Source organism: Pagrus major, chromosome 4, assembly GCF_040436345.1.
Source record: "Pagrus major chromosome 4, Pma_NU_1.0".
Classification (NCBI taxonomy): domain Eukaryota; kingdom Metazoa; phylum Chordata; class Actinopteri; order Spariformes; family Sparidae; genus Pagrus; species Pagrus major.
The window spans coordinates 27,182,934-27,199,860 of NC_133218.1; the positions used below are offsets into that span (position 1 = coordinate 27,182,934).

Genomic DNA, 16,927 nt, shown 5'->3' on the forward strand with positions numbered 1-16,927 from the left:
GCAAAATCAGGCTGTCTTTCAGACGGAGGCATTCAACGTCTCACACAAAGACCACAAAAAGAATGTATCAGCATTAAGACATACACGTACATGGAATTGAGAGGCTGAAAAAGCTGAAAGAGAGACAGCAACTAAAGGAGAATTTCTTGCATTAAAGAAAGTCCCTGCAGCAATTTGTAAGGAAAAGAGGCAGAAATGAACAGACACACTATATGGTGGGACATGCACCGTGTCGATAAAAACTGATTGACAGGCGAACAGAAATGCTCCCCAAAATGCGAGGCCTGGCACAGGGGAGCTTCTTTAGATTGAGCTGTCTTAGAGGCTTGTTCCACTGGGTGGTGGAGAACACGGGTCTGAGAGGGGCCTTGACATGTAAATCAGCCACAAACAAGCCTTTTCAGAGGCCAGCAGACTTAAGAAAACAACAACAGAAAACAAGCCTCCAGGCACCTAACTTCCTCACAAACACCAGCTTTCTACACCAACCCTGGCTACAGGAAGGTTTCCATGGGGATAAAACCCAACAATGAGGTGCTGGATGGAGGTGCTGGGCTAAGGTCTGGTCCAGGTGGGCCCCATCCAGCTGGACTGTTTGGACACTATTTATTCTGGGGTATCACACTAAGCTGAGTTGTATTCCCAGAACCGGTTCCTCAAAGCTAGAAAAGATGTACAGTGACGTGGGGAATCTTCATTAAGCTAGAAGATGATAGAAATGAGATATTCACACACATCATGTACCTCACGTAACTTAATCACCAACTCTATAGGGAAATATTATACTGCTATGAACCAGTTGTGTGACAGACGCCAGACATCTCTCCAAGCTGGCTTTTAAAACACATTATAAATGATGAGTTATTTGTTTTGTGGATTTGTTTTTGTACAGTCCATATCAGTGAATGACAGTGACACACAGTCAGAACACTTTTTTATTGTTATCCAGAAGCTCTCTACCTTTTTCTATGTGAGCAAACCTCTCCCGGTTTCTTTGTTCCATGTCAGATTCAACAAACTCCTTAACTGCACAAATGTGTTGACAATGGATCATTTCATTTCAACCTGTTCAACCTACCTGTGCTACTCCGTTTGTGGGCAAGTTTTATCCACAAAAATGTTAATAAAGAGTAGAAAGAAGAATTTCACAAAGTACAACTTCATGTCCTGTTGTTATACATTAGCAAACAAAACATATCTATCAGTTTCAATAGTCATATTTCTGGGAAAATATTGCTCCTGTTTTGGCTTACTCTATTGTGTAATGGTGTGCTATCTTGGGCAGGTCTCCCTTCGAAAAACAGATTTAAATCTCAAGGGACTTCCTGGTTACATAAAAATAAATTATTTAATTAATTAACAAGCTGCCAAACATGTCATCAGAGCAACGCTGCAGGCCTACTAAATAAAAAGAGAATGATTGACATGAAGTTGGATGCCAATAAACATCTAATAAATATCTTGCGAAGGCAAAGCTGTCATTCTCATACGGGAGGCAGTCACGAAGGTTGTCTACTAGATGTGAAAATGTGTCTATTAGTATGTGATGTTGCACTGTGGGAACGGCTGCAACGGCTGATCCTGAAAAAGAGACCTGCATTAAGACCCTAAGGCAGTCAGAGTGAGAGGATTTTTTGAGAAACTACCGAAATGTATAAGATGTCAAGATACGCCAATAATATCCTAAAATAAAAAAATTAAATACAGTGCAAAAATATTCATTTTAATTAATTTATTTTATGTTAGTTTCTGTAACAAGATTAAGAATGATGATCAACTGGCTTTGAGATAGCTATGTGTAGTCCACATCTCCACAGTAACATTGAAGAACAGTGAGATAACTACATCTTATGTTGTCTTCGTATTTCTAAGCTTCATTTACCTTTTTAATGTAAGCAGTGTGTATGTGAGAGACAGTCAGGAAGAAAAACAACAAAAGATCAGAGAGCAAAAGAAGAAACGAGAGGTCATCGTCATTTTTATCAGTGATGGTAAAGGCGGGTCATATCCAGAACACTGGGTGGAGGAACATGATGGACCTAACAGGAGTATAGAGAGGCAGTTCTGCTTCGAAATATGAGAGGCCATTAAGGCCATAAATCATAGTAGGTCTCATGCAAATTACTTACTAATAACACTTTCTTGTTCTCATCACCAAACTCTCCTACATTCACTACTACTCACAGCTGTACTTACTATAGCTATACTTTCTGTATGTGCAGGGTTTTCGCCAGTGCATTGCAATAGTGGCAACCCACCGGACCTTGAATCCTGCTGAACCTAAGCACCGTGGAATATTTTTCTACTGTATTTTAAGATGTTTTTCTAAAACAAAATGCGTTATACAAGTAGCAAGTTTCTTTCGGGAATAACTCAGTGAGCAGGTGCATAACATTAGCGAGTGTGCCATTGAGAGAAAAAGAGAGAGAGCGTTTGTGACACTGAGCACGAAGTTAGCAGTGACGTTATAGTGCAGTGTGTGTACAGTTTAAAGAAGTAATTTAAATATATGGTCATGGCATGTCTATGTACACGTTTCCGTACATGCACAACTCCTTTCTAAACAGTGCTTTTTATTAAAAAGAATAGATTGTTTTTCATTTAAAAGTCTGGAACCACTGATAAAATAATTTTCACTGAAGAGTTCAGTTACAAAATTGTCAAATCTTATTTTAGTTGCTCTTTGTGAGTTGGGTATATGATATCATCTCATATCGATCGCAGGCCCCTGTATCAAATCGAATCGAAATTATATCGTGGCAGACTTTGTGATATCGGCAAATATCGTATCATTGTCCAGAGAATCGGTATAATACCATATCCTGATGAACCTTATGATTTATACGCCTAAATACCAGCTGTGTTCACTCTGACGTCAAGTAGCCAGTATGTTATTAAGGAAAGCTGTGTGTAAGAGAGTTTGATTGAAAATGGAAAAAAAATAAAAGGATTTGATTTGAAGAGGCTTTAAGTTAAATCAAGATACATTTTTAAGTTGAAGACTGATATATACCACTCATCACAGGCAATGCTATTCCTTCTAGAAGAAAAATACCTCTCTCTTACATGACATCATACTCACATACACATTATTATACTCACTTTCACATACAGAACACCATCAGCACACTCATTCCATCTCACGCACATTGTCTGAATTCACACACTAGTATTCTCCCTTACAGTGAGTAGTGTGTAGTGTGTCTGGTCTCTCAATCTCTCTAAAATACACCATAATTCACTCTCATTAAAATATCTTTACTGATTCACATGCATATTACTGTATAGTGAGTATATTGGTGCCTATGTGAGATTGTGGGTGATGCGTGAGAGAGCCAGTATGATTTGTGGCCATAACGGCCTTTCATAACGTGGATGAAATGATTCAAGGTAAGCGACACCACCAGCACATCTCTAATTGTTCACGCTTTAATTCAATCTCACCCCAATTTCACATATCTCCCTGAGAGAGAGGCGCACACTCCGCCTCACTGCTTGCCCACTTCCCTGGGCTGGCCAGACAATCAAGCAGAGTAATGCTTATTTAACATCCAATTTAAATTCTATCTCACTTGGCCGGATCCACACCACCACCAATCCCAATCACCCCAAAAGTCCACTGATTTGACTGTGTGTGGGGGTGTGAGAAGGAGTATGTATGCGAGAGCTTAACAAAAAAGAGAGAAAGACAGGGAGAAAGAGAATAAAGGGCGAGAATAAAAGAGAGCGAGATTTTGCTTTTCTAACTACGTTTCTATTTGCACTCCCAATAGATGTCTAAAAGAAGCATATAAATTCTCATTTTGTCCCTGTAGCTCCTGCTACATTCAGAGATTAAATCAGTTCATTTTGTTCCATCTGCCGCAGCTGCTACAAACGGAACTCACAGAAAAGAAACAACTAAGAGACGACACGTAAATCCGCTGCACCAAAGCAAATGTATTTACATTTCACTTCCCTGGCTCTGCTTGACTAAAGTGTCCTGTCGAAGTCCTCCTTGATCTGTCCTATCATTGTGCTGAAGGAGATAAACGCGTTCTGACAGCTGCACGTGGTTGTGACATTCATCTGATCACAGATACACTGTCTCACTCAGACAGCCCATCAGAACACATCGCACAACCCCACCATATCGGACGCCACAGGGAGATGACAAATAAATTGCTTCCTACCTACAAATGGAAAGATAAAAGATAGTGGCAACTTCAATGGCGACTGCAATATATGGATTGTATTTTGATGTGGCTCTGTGGAACAACCACGACGTAGCCCATGTTTTCAGCTGTGACAATCATTACGTTCCACAGTTAAAGCTAAACATTTGGTTCAGAACAAAGTTGGGAGGAAATAAAGATAAAAACCCTTCTTTGCTAAAAGTTGTTGTGAGAGAATTTTGACAATTTAATCTGAAATTGTGTAAAGAACAGTGTATAAAAATCAGGGGAACAGAGAAGGCGATTGACAATGACAAGTTTTACATTTAGCAGTCACTCATCTAACATTTTAGTCAAGCAGATTTATCTTTCCATGCTGTCTTTTATTAGCAAAGAGCAAAACATTTGAATCGCAGGTTTTTGCTGTTAGTCGGTACTGATGCCACTTCCACCTGGTAAAATGACCAACGTCTGTCGTGGTTTGGGTCTTTGGGTTAGTTTATTCCTGTTATATTTTGAAGTTATATCCTTATGTGTCTTGTTGTGACTTTCCACTTCCTGTCTTTGTCTCTTTTCCTTACACCTGTGTTTAATTTGTTAATCACTCCTGTTTATTTAAGCTTGTGTTTCCCCCTCACTCTTGGTCAGTTTGTCTGTTCCACTCCGTTTGTCCACGTCAGTCCTGCACTTTCTGGGTTCTCTGGTCTCAGATTCTGTTTGGCTCCCTGTGCTCCCAGTGCGTCATTGGTTTGTCATTAACTAACTTACAAAAAGTGAACTGTAAGCCGGTTGCTGAACTGGCAAAATATCTTTATATGTGAAAAGACACATCACTCTGTAACACCACAGTACAACCGTGAGCTGACGGTTTGTTTTTGTAGTTTAACAAGACCCGCTAAGTGAGAACGCTATACATATCTGTGTGTTAATCTCTATTCGTTCTGTAACGTGAAGAGAAAAGCCTGTCAGAAATACGGTGTAAAACCCAGCTGGAGACACTTGCTATTAATGATCCAAACAGTATTTAATCAGCAGTTCATACTTGAGCTGCTCATCACATTTACAGGTTGTAGCAACAGGCTGTGAACATTAATTCTGCTCCCACTAAAAGCTGTAGAGTTTTAGATGATAGACGATACTGACGTAAAAATAAGCTAAACTTATTCAGATCTAAAAAAGGGATTCGAAAGCAATCACATTCAAAAAGCAGATTCGATTCAATACTTCCCTATCTCTGAACACATCTAGTATCACGACTGGGTGATGTCAGGAGTGTGCAATGTTGTATCTGTATCCATAACCAACAGTGATGTCAAAGTTGGCTGTTATACCTATCTGTATCACTGCAGAAAGGTGCAAAATTCAACTGCTAAAAGTCAGCAGAAACAAGATTTTGTAGAATACATTTTCACACACCATGAGTGGGATACAAGGAACAGAGACATCGTGAAGGAAACCTTGGCGCGATCTGATTCTAGCATATGAGTAAGCCGAAAATAACTGGATTGGATGGTAGGCTTTCAAAGATGATGCTCTGAGTTCAGGAGTTTCAATGAGCATCCCTGCCTGACCCTATCATCACAGACCGACCTTAGACGGAGCCCAACCACCGAGCTCAGTCTTTCCATCTATAAGACAGCAACTGCCCGTCAATTATACTGCAGCAAACCACTCGGGAGGAGCAGGGTTCCTGGGACAACATTTGAGTCATAGGGACACACATGCCACACACACATGCACACTTCTAATTTCATGGCCAGATGTCGTTTTTTTAAATAACATGATTTTTTTTCTTCTTTTTTACAGGCAGGCACACCGACGACGGGCAGTGACGGAGCTCTCTGGGGACATGAAATGAAATTAAAAACAAACATTTACCCTGCCTGTGGTGGTAATGAAATTGTCCTCTCTGTCCTGATCTATAATATCATTTCACATTATCGTGATGTTTCTTTCTGTGCGTATTTGTAGACTGCACTGTGTGTTTGTGTACCCTTGAGTCTGTGCTGGTAAGGGCTATATGATAACAGAGTCATTGTATACAAGAGTGTCTCTCATTCTTTTAATACATCATTTATATTCTACCTAAATGTACTGTATGTGGCTTTGAACTGTACATGAACATATTTCCTGCTTTTTGTATATTAATGTCATTTTAAGTATATTATGCAACTATTGTTCACCGTGTATGGGATATGTGTTGTATGTCAAGTGTGAACCCCAGGAATACCGGGTGGTTAGCATGGCATCACCTAAAGATCCTTTAAAGGAGACCTATTATGCTTTTTCATTTTTTTCCTTGACTTCAGTGTGTTTTATATGTTTTTGTGCATGTAAAAGATCTTCAAAGTTAAAAAGGTCAAAGTCTGCACCAATGGAGTCTCCTCTCTCCCACAGAAAACACTGCTCGTGAAACGCCTCGTTAGCAGTCCCGCCTTTAATTCTGTGACTTTGTGACATCACACTACGTCACAGAGTCACACATTTGCATAATTTATGCCTAGCTGCTAGTTTGGCACGTACGAATTTACTTAAAGAGACAGACAAACCAAAAATATAATTATGAACCTGAAACTGACCATAATACGTCTCCTTTGAATAAACAAATTTCACTTGTCAGTTGGTTACAGGAGTTGTACCTCCTCAATAAGTTAGACTTTTAGTTGTGTTACAGCACAGAGGTGCACAAAAACCCTGTGATCTCTATGACTGCTAGGTAGAAGAAAGAACAGTGGCAAGAAACCCACTCCTAGCCTGTAATCATGTCTTTCAGAGGCATCTCTTTTGAACCATAGGCTTCTCACACCTCTCACTCTCCTATTGTCTGCACCCTGGTATTACATCCACATCTCTGCACTTTCAAGTATCTCTTTCTAAGGCTGTGTGCTCTGTCACACTTTCAACTTTTGCCTCTATCCGTGCGCTTAACTGAATACCATCATCCCACTGGTCTCCATGAGGAGAGCAGAAGTGCCGTACGACATGACCTGCTTGAGAAGACGATGACAACAACACAGCGGAGTGGAAAACAAAGAGAGAGACGGATAAAAAGCGAGGAGGAGGGAGAGAGGAGCAGAAAGGAAAGTAGGAAAGTTCAGGCAGGTTATGAAGATACTCCAGGATAACTCAAAGGGAAACTCATCACACTCTGCGGCGGTCACATAATAACATGCTTTACTAAGAAATGCAACCTTTTTATCACCCCTTTGTGAGGCAGAAAGTTGGTCCAGGCAGCAGAGAAACCGTCTGTGGACGTAAACAGTTAAATAATGCATCGATCAGACGGCCTTGTGAGTCACGGTCCCTCAGTATCTTTCCACGTCCTGTATTTCCCCACAGTACTGGATTAATAAATGGATTTCTGCCATGATCTGTCTTCAGCTGAACATGACTGCACTTCTGTATGCAAGAAAGCCCAGAGGACACACAACAACAGAATTGATTGGTGTCAATCAAGCGTAGAACTAATAAAGGCAATGAATAGTTTATGAAGCCAACTGGGAATGGCGATTTGATAAGACCTTCTGTATTCAACTCTGCCTAGCTTGAGGGGAAGGGAGGTAATGAAAGTTACTCTACATGTGGACTTGATATACTGTGTGCTGGCAGCATAACTCGCAATCTCATTATACACTCATAAAACATTAAATGATTAAAACTTAGATGTAATGCTATATGACAGAATGAAGTATAAGCCATATAACCAATCTTGGAAAACATTTTAAAGATTAAAATTAAGATTAAGATTAAAAAAGTTGAAAACCGAATGATTAAAGGAGCTTTATATAAAAATTTGAGTCTACAACAATCGCAGTTTTGACGTTATGTAAAAGGCGTTCATGTATTGAGAGACATCCAACACATGAAGTTAGCATACTTATCAGCTAGCATCAGTCAGTCCTGTCTCATAGTACTACTTTTTACCTCAGGAGAATACAGCGAGTCACTGAAGCGTCCAGTCTGCTCTCATTCCAACATGAGAGGATAAAGCAGCTCTGTCTCGAGGATGTATTCTAACCTCTTGTCAGTCATGCTGAAGGACCGGCCCACACTTAGACCATCTAACGACTAGTAGTCAATGAATGGAACGATAGGCGCAACAATGGCTGAAGCTCTTGACAAGCGACTGTTATCACCACCACCACCACCCATTCCCGGCAAGACAACATCAGCAGCAAAAAAGAGGTGATAGAAATAGAAGCAGAACAAGAAGAAGTTTGATGCTGAACACACAGACCTATGGAAGCAAAAGTGCATTTTCTTACACTTTCTTACGATGGTGTTGGACACCCCAACCTTCTGGAGATATGCTGCAGCCAATATGATTGTGGTGTGGAGTGTGAACTCTTACATAAAGCACCTTTAAAGCCGTCAGTATATCAGATTTAAAGCAACATTACGTAACTTTTTTGGCTTAAAATAACATCTTCAAAATCATTTTGATGGTACAGTGTCTTTTAATAGGGTGAATGGTGTATATGTAACTTCAGTGAGAGGGTAGGATCACAGCGTTACATACATGTTTACTTCGAGGTACATCGTTATGATGTAATGAGTTTGTAGTTAGCACCTAGATACTGTTTTAGACCTGGGTTTTGGGGTCTGGTTTGGTATACACTCAGCTGCTAGATTATTAGGTACATGTAGCTAAAATGAATGCAGTCAAATACAACAGTTTCCACATTCATGGTTGTTAAAATGTTAAGTTTTTGTTGAAACTGTTTTAGGGAGGTTATTTAGTCTACCCACATTGACCTAAATGCTATCAATCTGCTATCAAATGCGATAAGAAAAGGATCCAATCGGCAAAAATATAAGACATGCTGTTGCTGCTACCTTGAAGGCAGAAAAAATACATTTATCCATCTCAAAACATATAAAATGCTTTGAGAATGGCCACCAGGAGATAATCACAAATCAAATCTCCCCTGTTTTTTTGGCAAAAGATATATAAGACTGACAGGCTAAGCTTGTATCTGGTTTCCTCCATTGCTCTGCATTCAGTGATGCAAGGTGAAAAAATGCCATATAAGAATTAGATAGAAGGGAGCAAGCCAGCCCTCTTATAACATAATGAATGACAGTTCATCAAGCACACGGACCTCTTCATCTGAGTTAATCCTCCACTGGTAGCGTGAAGTGTATCAAAGCGTTTGAGCTGAGGACTTCAGTTGCTGTATACATACTTGAGGAGGACACAGCCAGAGCCACTAGGGGGCGCAGTCCAAAACACCTGGATGCTGGTGCGTCTGCGAGGCGTGCTCTCTGTCACTGCGGGAGGGCAGTTGGTCATAAACTGTGTTTCCTCCTCATCAATTATCTGTAAAAGCATTCACACACACACACACACACACACACACACATAAAGAGGTTAGTGATGAATAAAAACGTCCTCAGACAAGAGGCAATTAAAATATCCACATGAGATCTGATTCATTAGGTGGTGAAGTATTTCACATTCATTTCCTCTTCTGTTGTCAGCTCAAGCACCTATAAACATAATTAGCAGCTGAAACTGACATCAATAATTTCACATTTCCAGGACACATGAGGAGATTTACTTTACGGAATAATACAAAAAATACACAACCTAAAATAAATTGTAGTTAAGACAGATACAAATCATTAGTCTTCAACCATGTATGTTTTTCTGCTAATTAAAACTTACCTAAACTCTGAACTGTACAGGTTTCTGTCACGTATACACAACATGCAGGATGTTCAGACTAATTTTGTTGTTCTTTAATCTTTAATGATTTTCCTTGTGAGATACTGGATACTTTTCTGCTCTCATTAAAATGAAATAGTCTCTGAAGTTCAGAGGGAAAATCACTCAGATACATGTAACCTGGAAAAAGGAACCACACTGCTTCTTTTCAAGGGTTCACGGGAGTGAAATTGAACAGTTGATGGTTGGATAGCTGTGGCTGAGATTTTTCTCATCCCAGTCCTGGTGAATAACTATCATTGTCAGTGTGTGGAGGAACAAAAAAAAGATGATGAAGGCATTTGACACCAAACAGCAAAAGCAATTAATGCAGGCCAGTGAAAGGGGGAAACATTGCACTCTTATTTTTCCACTTTGTCAGCCTAGTGGACTCAAGTTGGCAGCTACCAGGAGCTGAAAGGTAGCATTAACAGCACTAAAACTAAGTGATTTGTCCTGGTGAAATAAAGTAAATTGGATTGAATTCAATCCACACTCAAATCAATCAAAAGTTATCACCCCAATCTTGACACCATCACCGTAGGCAGTTTACAGAAAAAAGTCCCCAGACTCTCGGGGTCAAACTGAAGTGAGTCCAAAAACCTGCTGCCCTCTCTACTCGGAGCATCTCATTGATTTTAACTGGACAGGAAATTAGTAGGGTCGGGTGGCATGAAGGAGCGCAGCCAGCAAGCTAATATTCACCACCTAGAGACCGAGGATCTGTTTGATAGGAAGTGACATCAGGGCAGTAAAGACGGGGAACTTTCTCACTCCATAAAGCTGTCAGCAGAGAATTTCCTTTGTCATGCCATGTTATGAATGAGTTGCCTCTGAAAGTGGATTGAGTGTGGGTACGCATGCGTCTGTGTGTGTGCGTATGTGTGTGTGTGAGTCCGTGAGAGGAGGAGAGTCAGAGTGAGAAGGGGAGCCTGGGAGCTGTGTGTGTGTGTGTGTGTGTGTGTGTGTGTGTGTGTGTGTGTGTGTGTGTGTGTGTGTGTGTGTGTGTGCAGCCTATCTCGGTCTGACGGATTACACCACCCCCCCTTCCTCCGTGTTCCCATGGTTTCTAAGAGGCATCCTGGGCTGGCCTGACTGGGCTTCGACACATGTTAAAACCAGCGAGGTCTCATGCGAATGCATTAAACAACATCTGCTGAAAGAGGCGACTAATTTGCTGCAAAATGACTTCATGACCCTTTTTTTTGTGTGTGTGTGTGTCTAAATCAAAGTTTTCAAATCTTCTCCCAAAAACTGAGTTGTGTTTCAGGGTTTATGCAAGAATCTGTGCATCATTCTTGACTAAATTCTTGACTGTATACCCAAACAATAACATTCAACAACAATTTAAAGGTTATGTATCTTAAACTCAGAATTCTTACTTCATTTATCTGTCTTTAATTCTGAGATTGAACTCAGAATTCTGACAAAGAAGTCAAACAGTGGCCCTAATCCTCTTCCGTACGCAACACACATCTTTGCTGCGCTCATATTAGATCTTCCTTGTGGAATTATGTTGTGATGATGATGCACCCACGGTGTCTGTTATGTCCACGCTTATGTCAAAAGTGGCACCGATTTCGCCCCTCACACTTCCGCCCGACAATTTGCCCTCTCCTGCTCTATCATCGCACCCTGCTGAGAAGCAATGTCTCATCAGACAACGGCAGGGTTGCCCCGCTGGTTCGCACTCTTGCCCGCAAACACACACATATACACGCACGGTGGCAGCTGACCTTCCCAGAAAGCTCAATAAAAGTGCTTTTCATCAAGTCGGGAGCTGTCCTGAGACGGCTGTGATGGGGCACACCAGCAGATTTCAAATGAGCTGTATGTTAAATAAAGCCTGACGTCTTCTGTTGCAGCTTCTTTTCTCTTTCTTTTCACTCCGTGCCTGGAGGCCGGCCCACCCAGAGCTCTTTCACAATGGAGGAATACTGTGTGTGTCTGTGTGAGCGCTCGCGTGTATGTGTGTGTGCTTTTTCTGACATAAAAGACATAAAACATGAAAGACTGACAGAGTAGGTGATGATGGAGGGATATCTCTTTGGACAGCAGTTTATTTTTACTTCACTGTCACATGGTGCTTGGAACAAGACAGGTGATCATCTGCAGCTGTGAACGAGACCTTCAACTTCTTCAAATCTCTTCTAATCAAAGGCAGGTCTCTAGAAACGGCGCGTCCATTCTTTTTACATTCGATGCCAACATCTAAAGCTGACGGTCACACATCCATTCATCACATCTATCATTCTCTGTGCACTCCGCAATCAAGCCTCGCCCGTGTGTGGAGCAAAGTGACTGAACGTGACTAAATGACGGAGCGCTTCCCCCTCTGTACTCCTGGCGTTTAGCGCCCTGTCACGCCACGCCACGCTCTGCCACATGGCTCAAGGCTGGCACTAAATAACAACAGCATGAAATCAATCGCAAGGACAAATAAAACAGAATAAACCTCGCCAGTATTAACCCTAGCGTAATGAGACGTGAGGTGCACACAGGACAAAAATTAAATGTTTCTGGGTTTTTTTGTCGGCCAATATTCAAGGCTCAGGTTAACTGCGAGTGCCACAGCGTGGCAGTTAACTGTGATCAGAACAGCATGGGGAGGACTGCTGTGCAAACCTCCCCATGCATTGTACTGCAGGTTCAATAAAATAATGGGTTTTTTATGTGGGAAGAGACTGAAACCGACAGGTTCACAAAAGTCTGAAAAGGAGAGCTCCGCACATGCTGTGAAACCCATTTAACAAGTGCTTTCTAACAAGGTCTTCTCTAAGAAAACACTTGATTTCATGAATTTGAATTCTGCCTGGTTACCTATCCTACCTTGCCTTTTCTTATGAGGAGTACACTGTGTCGGGGTACACTGCCTTTGCTGTTGTAAACACTCTGGCATGTCTCTCGTATTTGGGCACTTAATAAAGCTGAAAACCAGTTCCTCGGTTGCTAATTTCTTTCCAAATCCTTTGTCATCTTGTGCAGTGTGAGCTCTGTGAATCTCTCAAGAAACTGCAGCCGTGACTTTCGATGAACAAAACATTGGCAGGACACAGCGAGCTAAAAGGCATGAGAGCAGAAAAGGACCAGTGAGGCGGAAGGAATTTAAAGGTTATGAATGTAATATTACATTTACGTCTTGTAGTTCAACTCACAATGTAGTTATACACTGTAAATGTCTTGTAAACTCAACTGGAGACATTATATTGTGTTTTATGTCAAAAGTTCATCATTATATTACATAATTCTAATCCTCACACAGCCAATCAACAGGTCTTCTTCTATCCGCAACTTGACTCCTCACGCTGCATCATAATCACAAAGGCCTCACATATTTGTCCATTGTCACGGCTGCGTAACAACACCACCGGCTTCCTGTCCTTCTCCCTCTTCCTTTCGCACTCCATCGTCTTCTTGCTTCCTACTAAAACTCCAGCTGGACCTGCCTTTGCAAAACGCTTATTAGCCTCTCAACTACACCAAGCGCACACTTCCTACATGTTTGAGCTGTCTCGTCGCATGCTCGCGCACACACGCAACTGTCCGTATTCCACACACGAGTACTTTCACAGCCTGGCAAAGCGGAGCTGCATAGAGCTGAGCTGAAAGTATGCTCTTTTCATATGCTATATCGAGCCTATTAGAGGAGGTGAGGTGAGAATAATCACACTTTGACATGTGAAGATGGGAAGGCTGTGCAAAAAGAATCTGTCAAGACCCCCGCCCATCCCCCCATCCAGCTATAGGGAGATCTATTTTTTCTCTCTCTCTGCACACATGTCATGTATGGTATTGATATAACGGTTAACCCAGGTGTGGGGAGTAAGTGTGCTGGTTTGCTGTCTTTTATTAGAGCCGAGCGTGACATTTAAATGTATTGTATCACATTTTCAAGCAAAGATCTCAAATATTTGCTTCTTAAACGTGAGTATTTGCTGCTTTTCTTTGTCATTTATGATAGTAAGTGAGGAGTCTTTGGGTTTTTGGACTGTTGGTTGGACAAAATAAGCAATTTGAAGACCTAATCATTGTAAGTTGCAGTCCTACGTATCACAGATTTGAGAGATGGTCATTCTGGTGAACAGGCTGATTAAATTCCCAGGTAACTGCACTGTAAAAACAGAGATTGTACGAGCAGTCTTTTCAATAGCTGCTGCCTCACCTGGAAATTTCCAATGTAGTCCTCGTCCCTGTCTCCTTCTGCTCCCTCCCTCTGGGCAATAAGGGTGAACCCTCTGAAGTAGGAGGGGCTGGATGCAGTCAGAAGCACTGGATGGAAAGCAAACAGGAGTGACATCAACTGATGGAGAAAACAGCTGAGCTCCCAAACACAAGAATTAAAGCGGGCTTAATTAGATGCCTGCCTCAGTACTGTTACATTAAGATGTGCCGGAGTCTGGTGGATAAAGGGTAATATATTCTAATATAATAGTAATTATTTCTTTTTTATGTACAATCAGGCGTTGCACCTGCTCTCGAGCTCAGATAACAGTAATTATAAAAAGGCTCAGCCTGGAAGTGCGGAAGAGTTTAAGATTGTAATCCAGCAGAGCAGAAAGGAATAATTAATTTACTTAAGGGGAAATTTAACTTCCTGTACCTTTTGACTTTATCTGCATCTTAGGAGAAGATATTTAGACTTCAGGCCTTCAGGTGATGGCAAAAAAATTGCAAAAATTGTGACTTTTTGAGCTAATACAGTTATTCGGTTTGAATGCTGTGGAAATATTTGTGATTCAATCAGAAAAGAATGAACCAAGATGTGAAGACCAGAACAGCATGAGCCCTTGAGATTCACAGAGCAGATGGTGCATGCCCATTAACAGCACCCAATAACTTCCACTTTAGACAAAAGCAATGGGGTGATCGGGGGACTGCTGGCTTTTGAAAAATCTGTTTTAACTATGAAAGAGAATCGCAAACCGCCTGACAGAGATCGCAAAGGGATTAAGCTCTAAACCTTTTTGATCATAAAGGAGTTCTGAGGCGTTAAAAGTCTAATTGTCTGGTCACCTCTGGCACATTTCCCTGGTGGGATGGAGGGTATAGTTTACTTTCGGTGCGTATACACAAGCGTGGCATGAAAAGTACACTCTGCAGAAACTTACTTTAAGTTTGCGTAGCCTACTGACCGTACATGAGTGTTTATTTGACAAAGCGCGCACGGTGCCAACAGGCGCAGTGTGCGTAAATCCCGCGGATAAACACCAACCTCTGTATGTGCTCCCTGGCTGATAGCTCTCCGGGTCTCCTTCAACGCGGAGGCGAAACTCGTTGTTGACCTCCTTTCGATTGCTCTGAGCCCGTAGTATCCGACTACAATACCCGTCTGACTTCCCGGCTCTCTCAGAGGGCTCCTCGGTGAACGCAAACATATTGCACGCCGCGGTGGAGACGAAGCAAAGCAGGAGCAGGACGCGAGCATGTCGCCCGGCTGCTGTCATCGTGGAGGATTCCGACAGACAAGTTGATGCGCGGAGGGGAAAAAAAGAAGAAGAAGAAAAAGAAGAAGAAGAAGAAGAAGAAAAAGATGGGGATCTTGTCAAGGGGACGGGGAGGGGAGGGGGGATGAGAAACGTTCAGCTCCCGCTTCACTTCTAAATGAGAGTCCAACTTGCCAAGTGCTGAAGTAGACTTCTGCTCTGCTCGGAGGGTAGATCCATCCTGGTGCGAATGACACAGAGAGGGAGGGAGGGAGGGAGGGAGAGAGAGAGAGGGAGAGAGAGAGAGAGAGAAAGAGAGAGAGAGAGGGAGGGAGGGAGGGAGGAGGAGGAGGACTGACTGGGATGTGCTGTGCGCTCTCTCTGTAGGAGATCTGCACACTGCGTGCCGCTGCGCGAGCTGAGCGGCCGGGTGGCAGGCAGGGGGTCCGAGGGAACGGCCGAGCGAGGGGTGAGCGATGTGCGGCCGTCTCCAAGGCCACAGTGTTTACCCACAGACTAGGTGAGGAATAATCTGAACCAACAGACTGCGAACAAAGACAAACATTTCCACAATCGACTGCTGGGAGGAGGCAACACGTTTGACATACTTGGACTGAACTCTCTGTGTCGGCGCGCTGCGTGTGTGTGTGTGCGTGCGTGCGTGTGTTGTCATCACTCAAGAGCCCCAAAGGAAGACAGGAACACACACAGCGACACACAAAGGAATTCAAAAAAAAGCGTGCCTAATGGTTGTCAAGGTGACTAATTAAACAATAAGAGTTGAATTAATTGGCTGCTCGTCGACTCCCTCGCTCTCTATTTTCCTGGTGTACCAAAAGTCAACTGATGAAATCTCAGCGTGGCATGTGAGCTTCCACCTGATTCAACATGTCAGATGAGGCAGAATAATGAGGTGTATCAAGACCCTGCCATGTAGGGACCAGGAGGAGCTGCTGTGCCGTCATTACCAACACGAGCAGGAGCGAGATTTCACATCATTCTCAGGACACCAGGGGCCTCTCACTGAATGTTGATCAGCTTCGGTAACCCCGAAAACTAACCAGGAGACACGTTGGTCCACATTGTTCTCACACTCCGCAGCCACACTTGCAGATCACGATTAAGTTTTTATGCAGGCAGCGAGGTATAGCCTTGCAGATTTATGATTGCACTTTGTGTGAAACAGCAGTTTTAGCCACGTTAGCAGAACAACTACTGAGTGGATTGTCGTGACATGTTGTACCAGCGTTCATGGTCCCCAGAGGACAGAGCCTGCTGACTTTGGCGATCCCCTGACTGTTTCTCCAGCACCACCACCAGGTTAACCTTTGACATTGCATTTTTAAGTGGAATATCATGATAACTATTGGTTGCGTTGCCATGAAATTTGGTGCTGACGTCCATAGTGCCCAAACAAATGTATCCTACTTACTTTGGGGATCCCCTGACTAATCCTCTGGTGAGATCATGATGGTCACATTGTGGTTTTGGAGAAATGTTGGATGGATTGTAAGGAAATTTGGTACACACATTCATGTCCATTTGAGGGTAAAATGTAATGACTTTGGTGATCCTCTGATTTCTCAACTAGCACCCCCCTCAGGTCAATATTTCAATTTGTCCAATACTTCGTTCTATGAAAA

At 42.3% G+C, this 16,927-nt stretch overlaps 1 protein-coding gene across 1 annotated transcript in view; it reads right to left on the reverse strand.

Moving 5' to 3' along the window:
- The window catches only part of spon1a (spondin 1a), a 70,860-nt gene extending 55,555 nt beyond the window's left edge, over positions 1–15,305 (reverse strand). The window contains exons 1-3 of the mRNA XM_073464939.1: positions 15,074–15,305; positions 14,024–14,130; positions 9,341–9,474 (exon numbers count right to left, since the gene is read on the reverse strand). Of these exons, the coding sequence (XP_073321040.1) occupies positions 9,341–9,474; positions 14,024–14,130; positions 15,074–15,305 (473 nt within the window). The remainder of the gene's footprint in view (positions 1–9,340; positions 9,475–14,023; positions 14,131–15,073) is intronic.
- Positions 15,306–16,927: the final 1,622 nt, after the last annotated feature.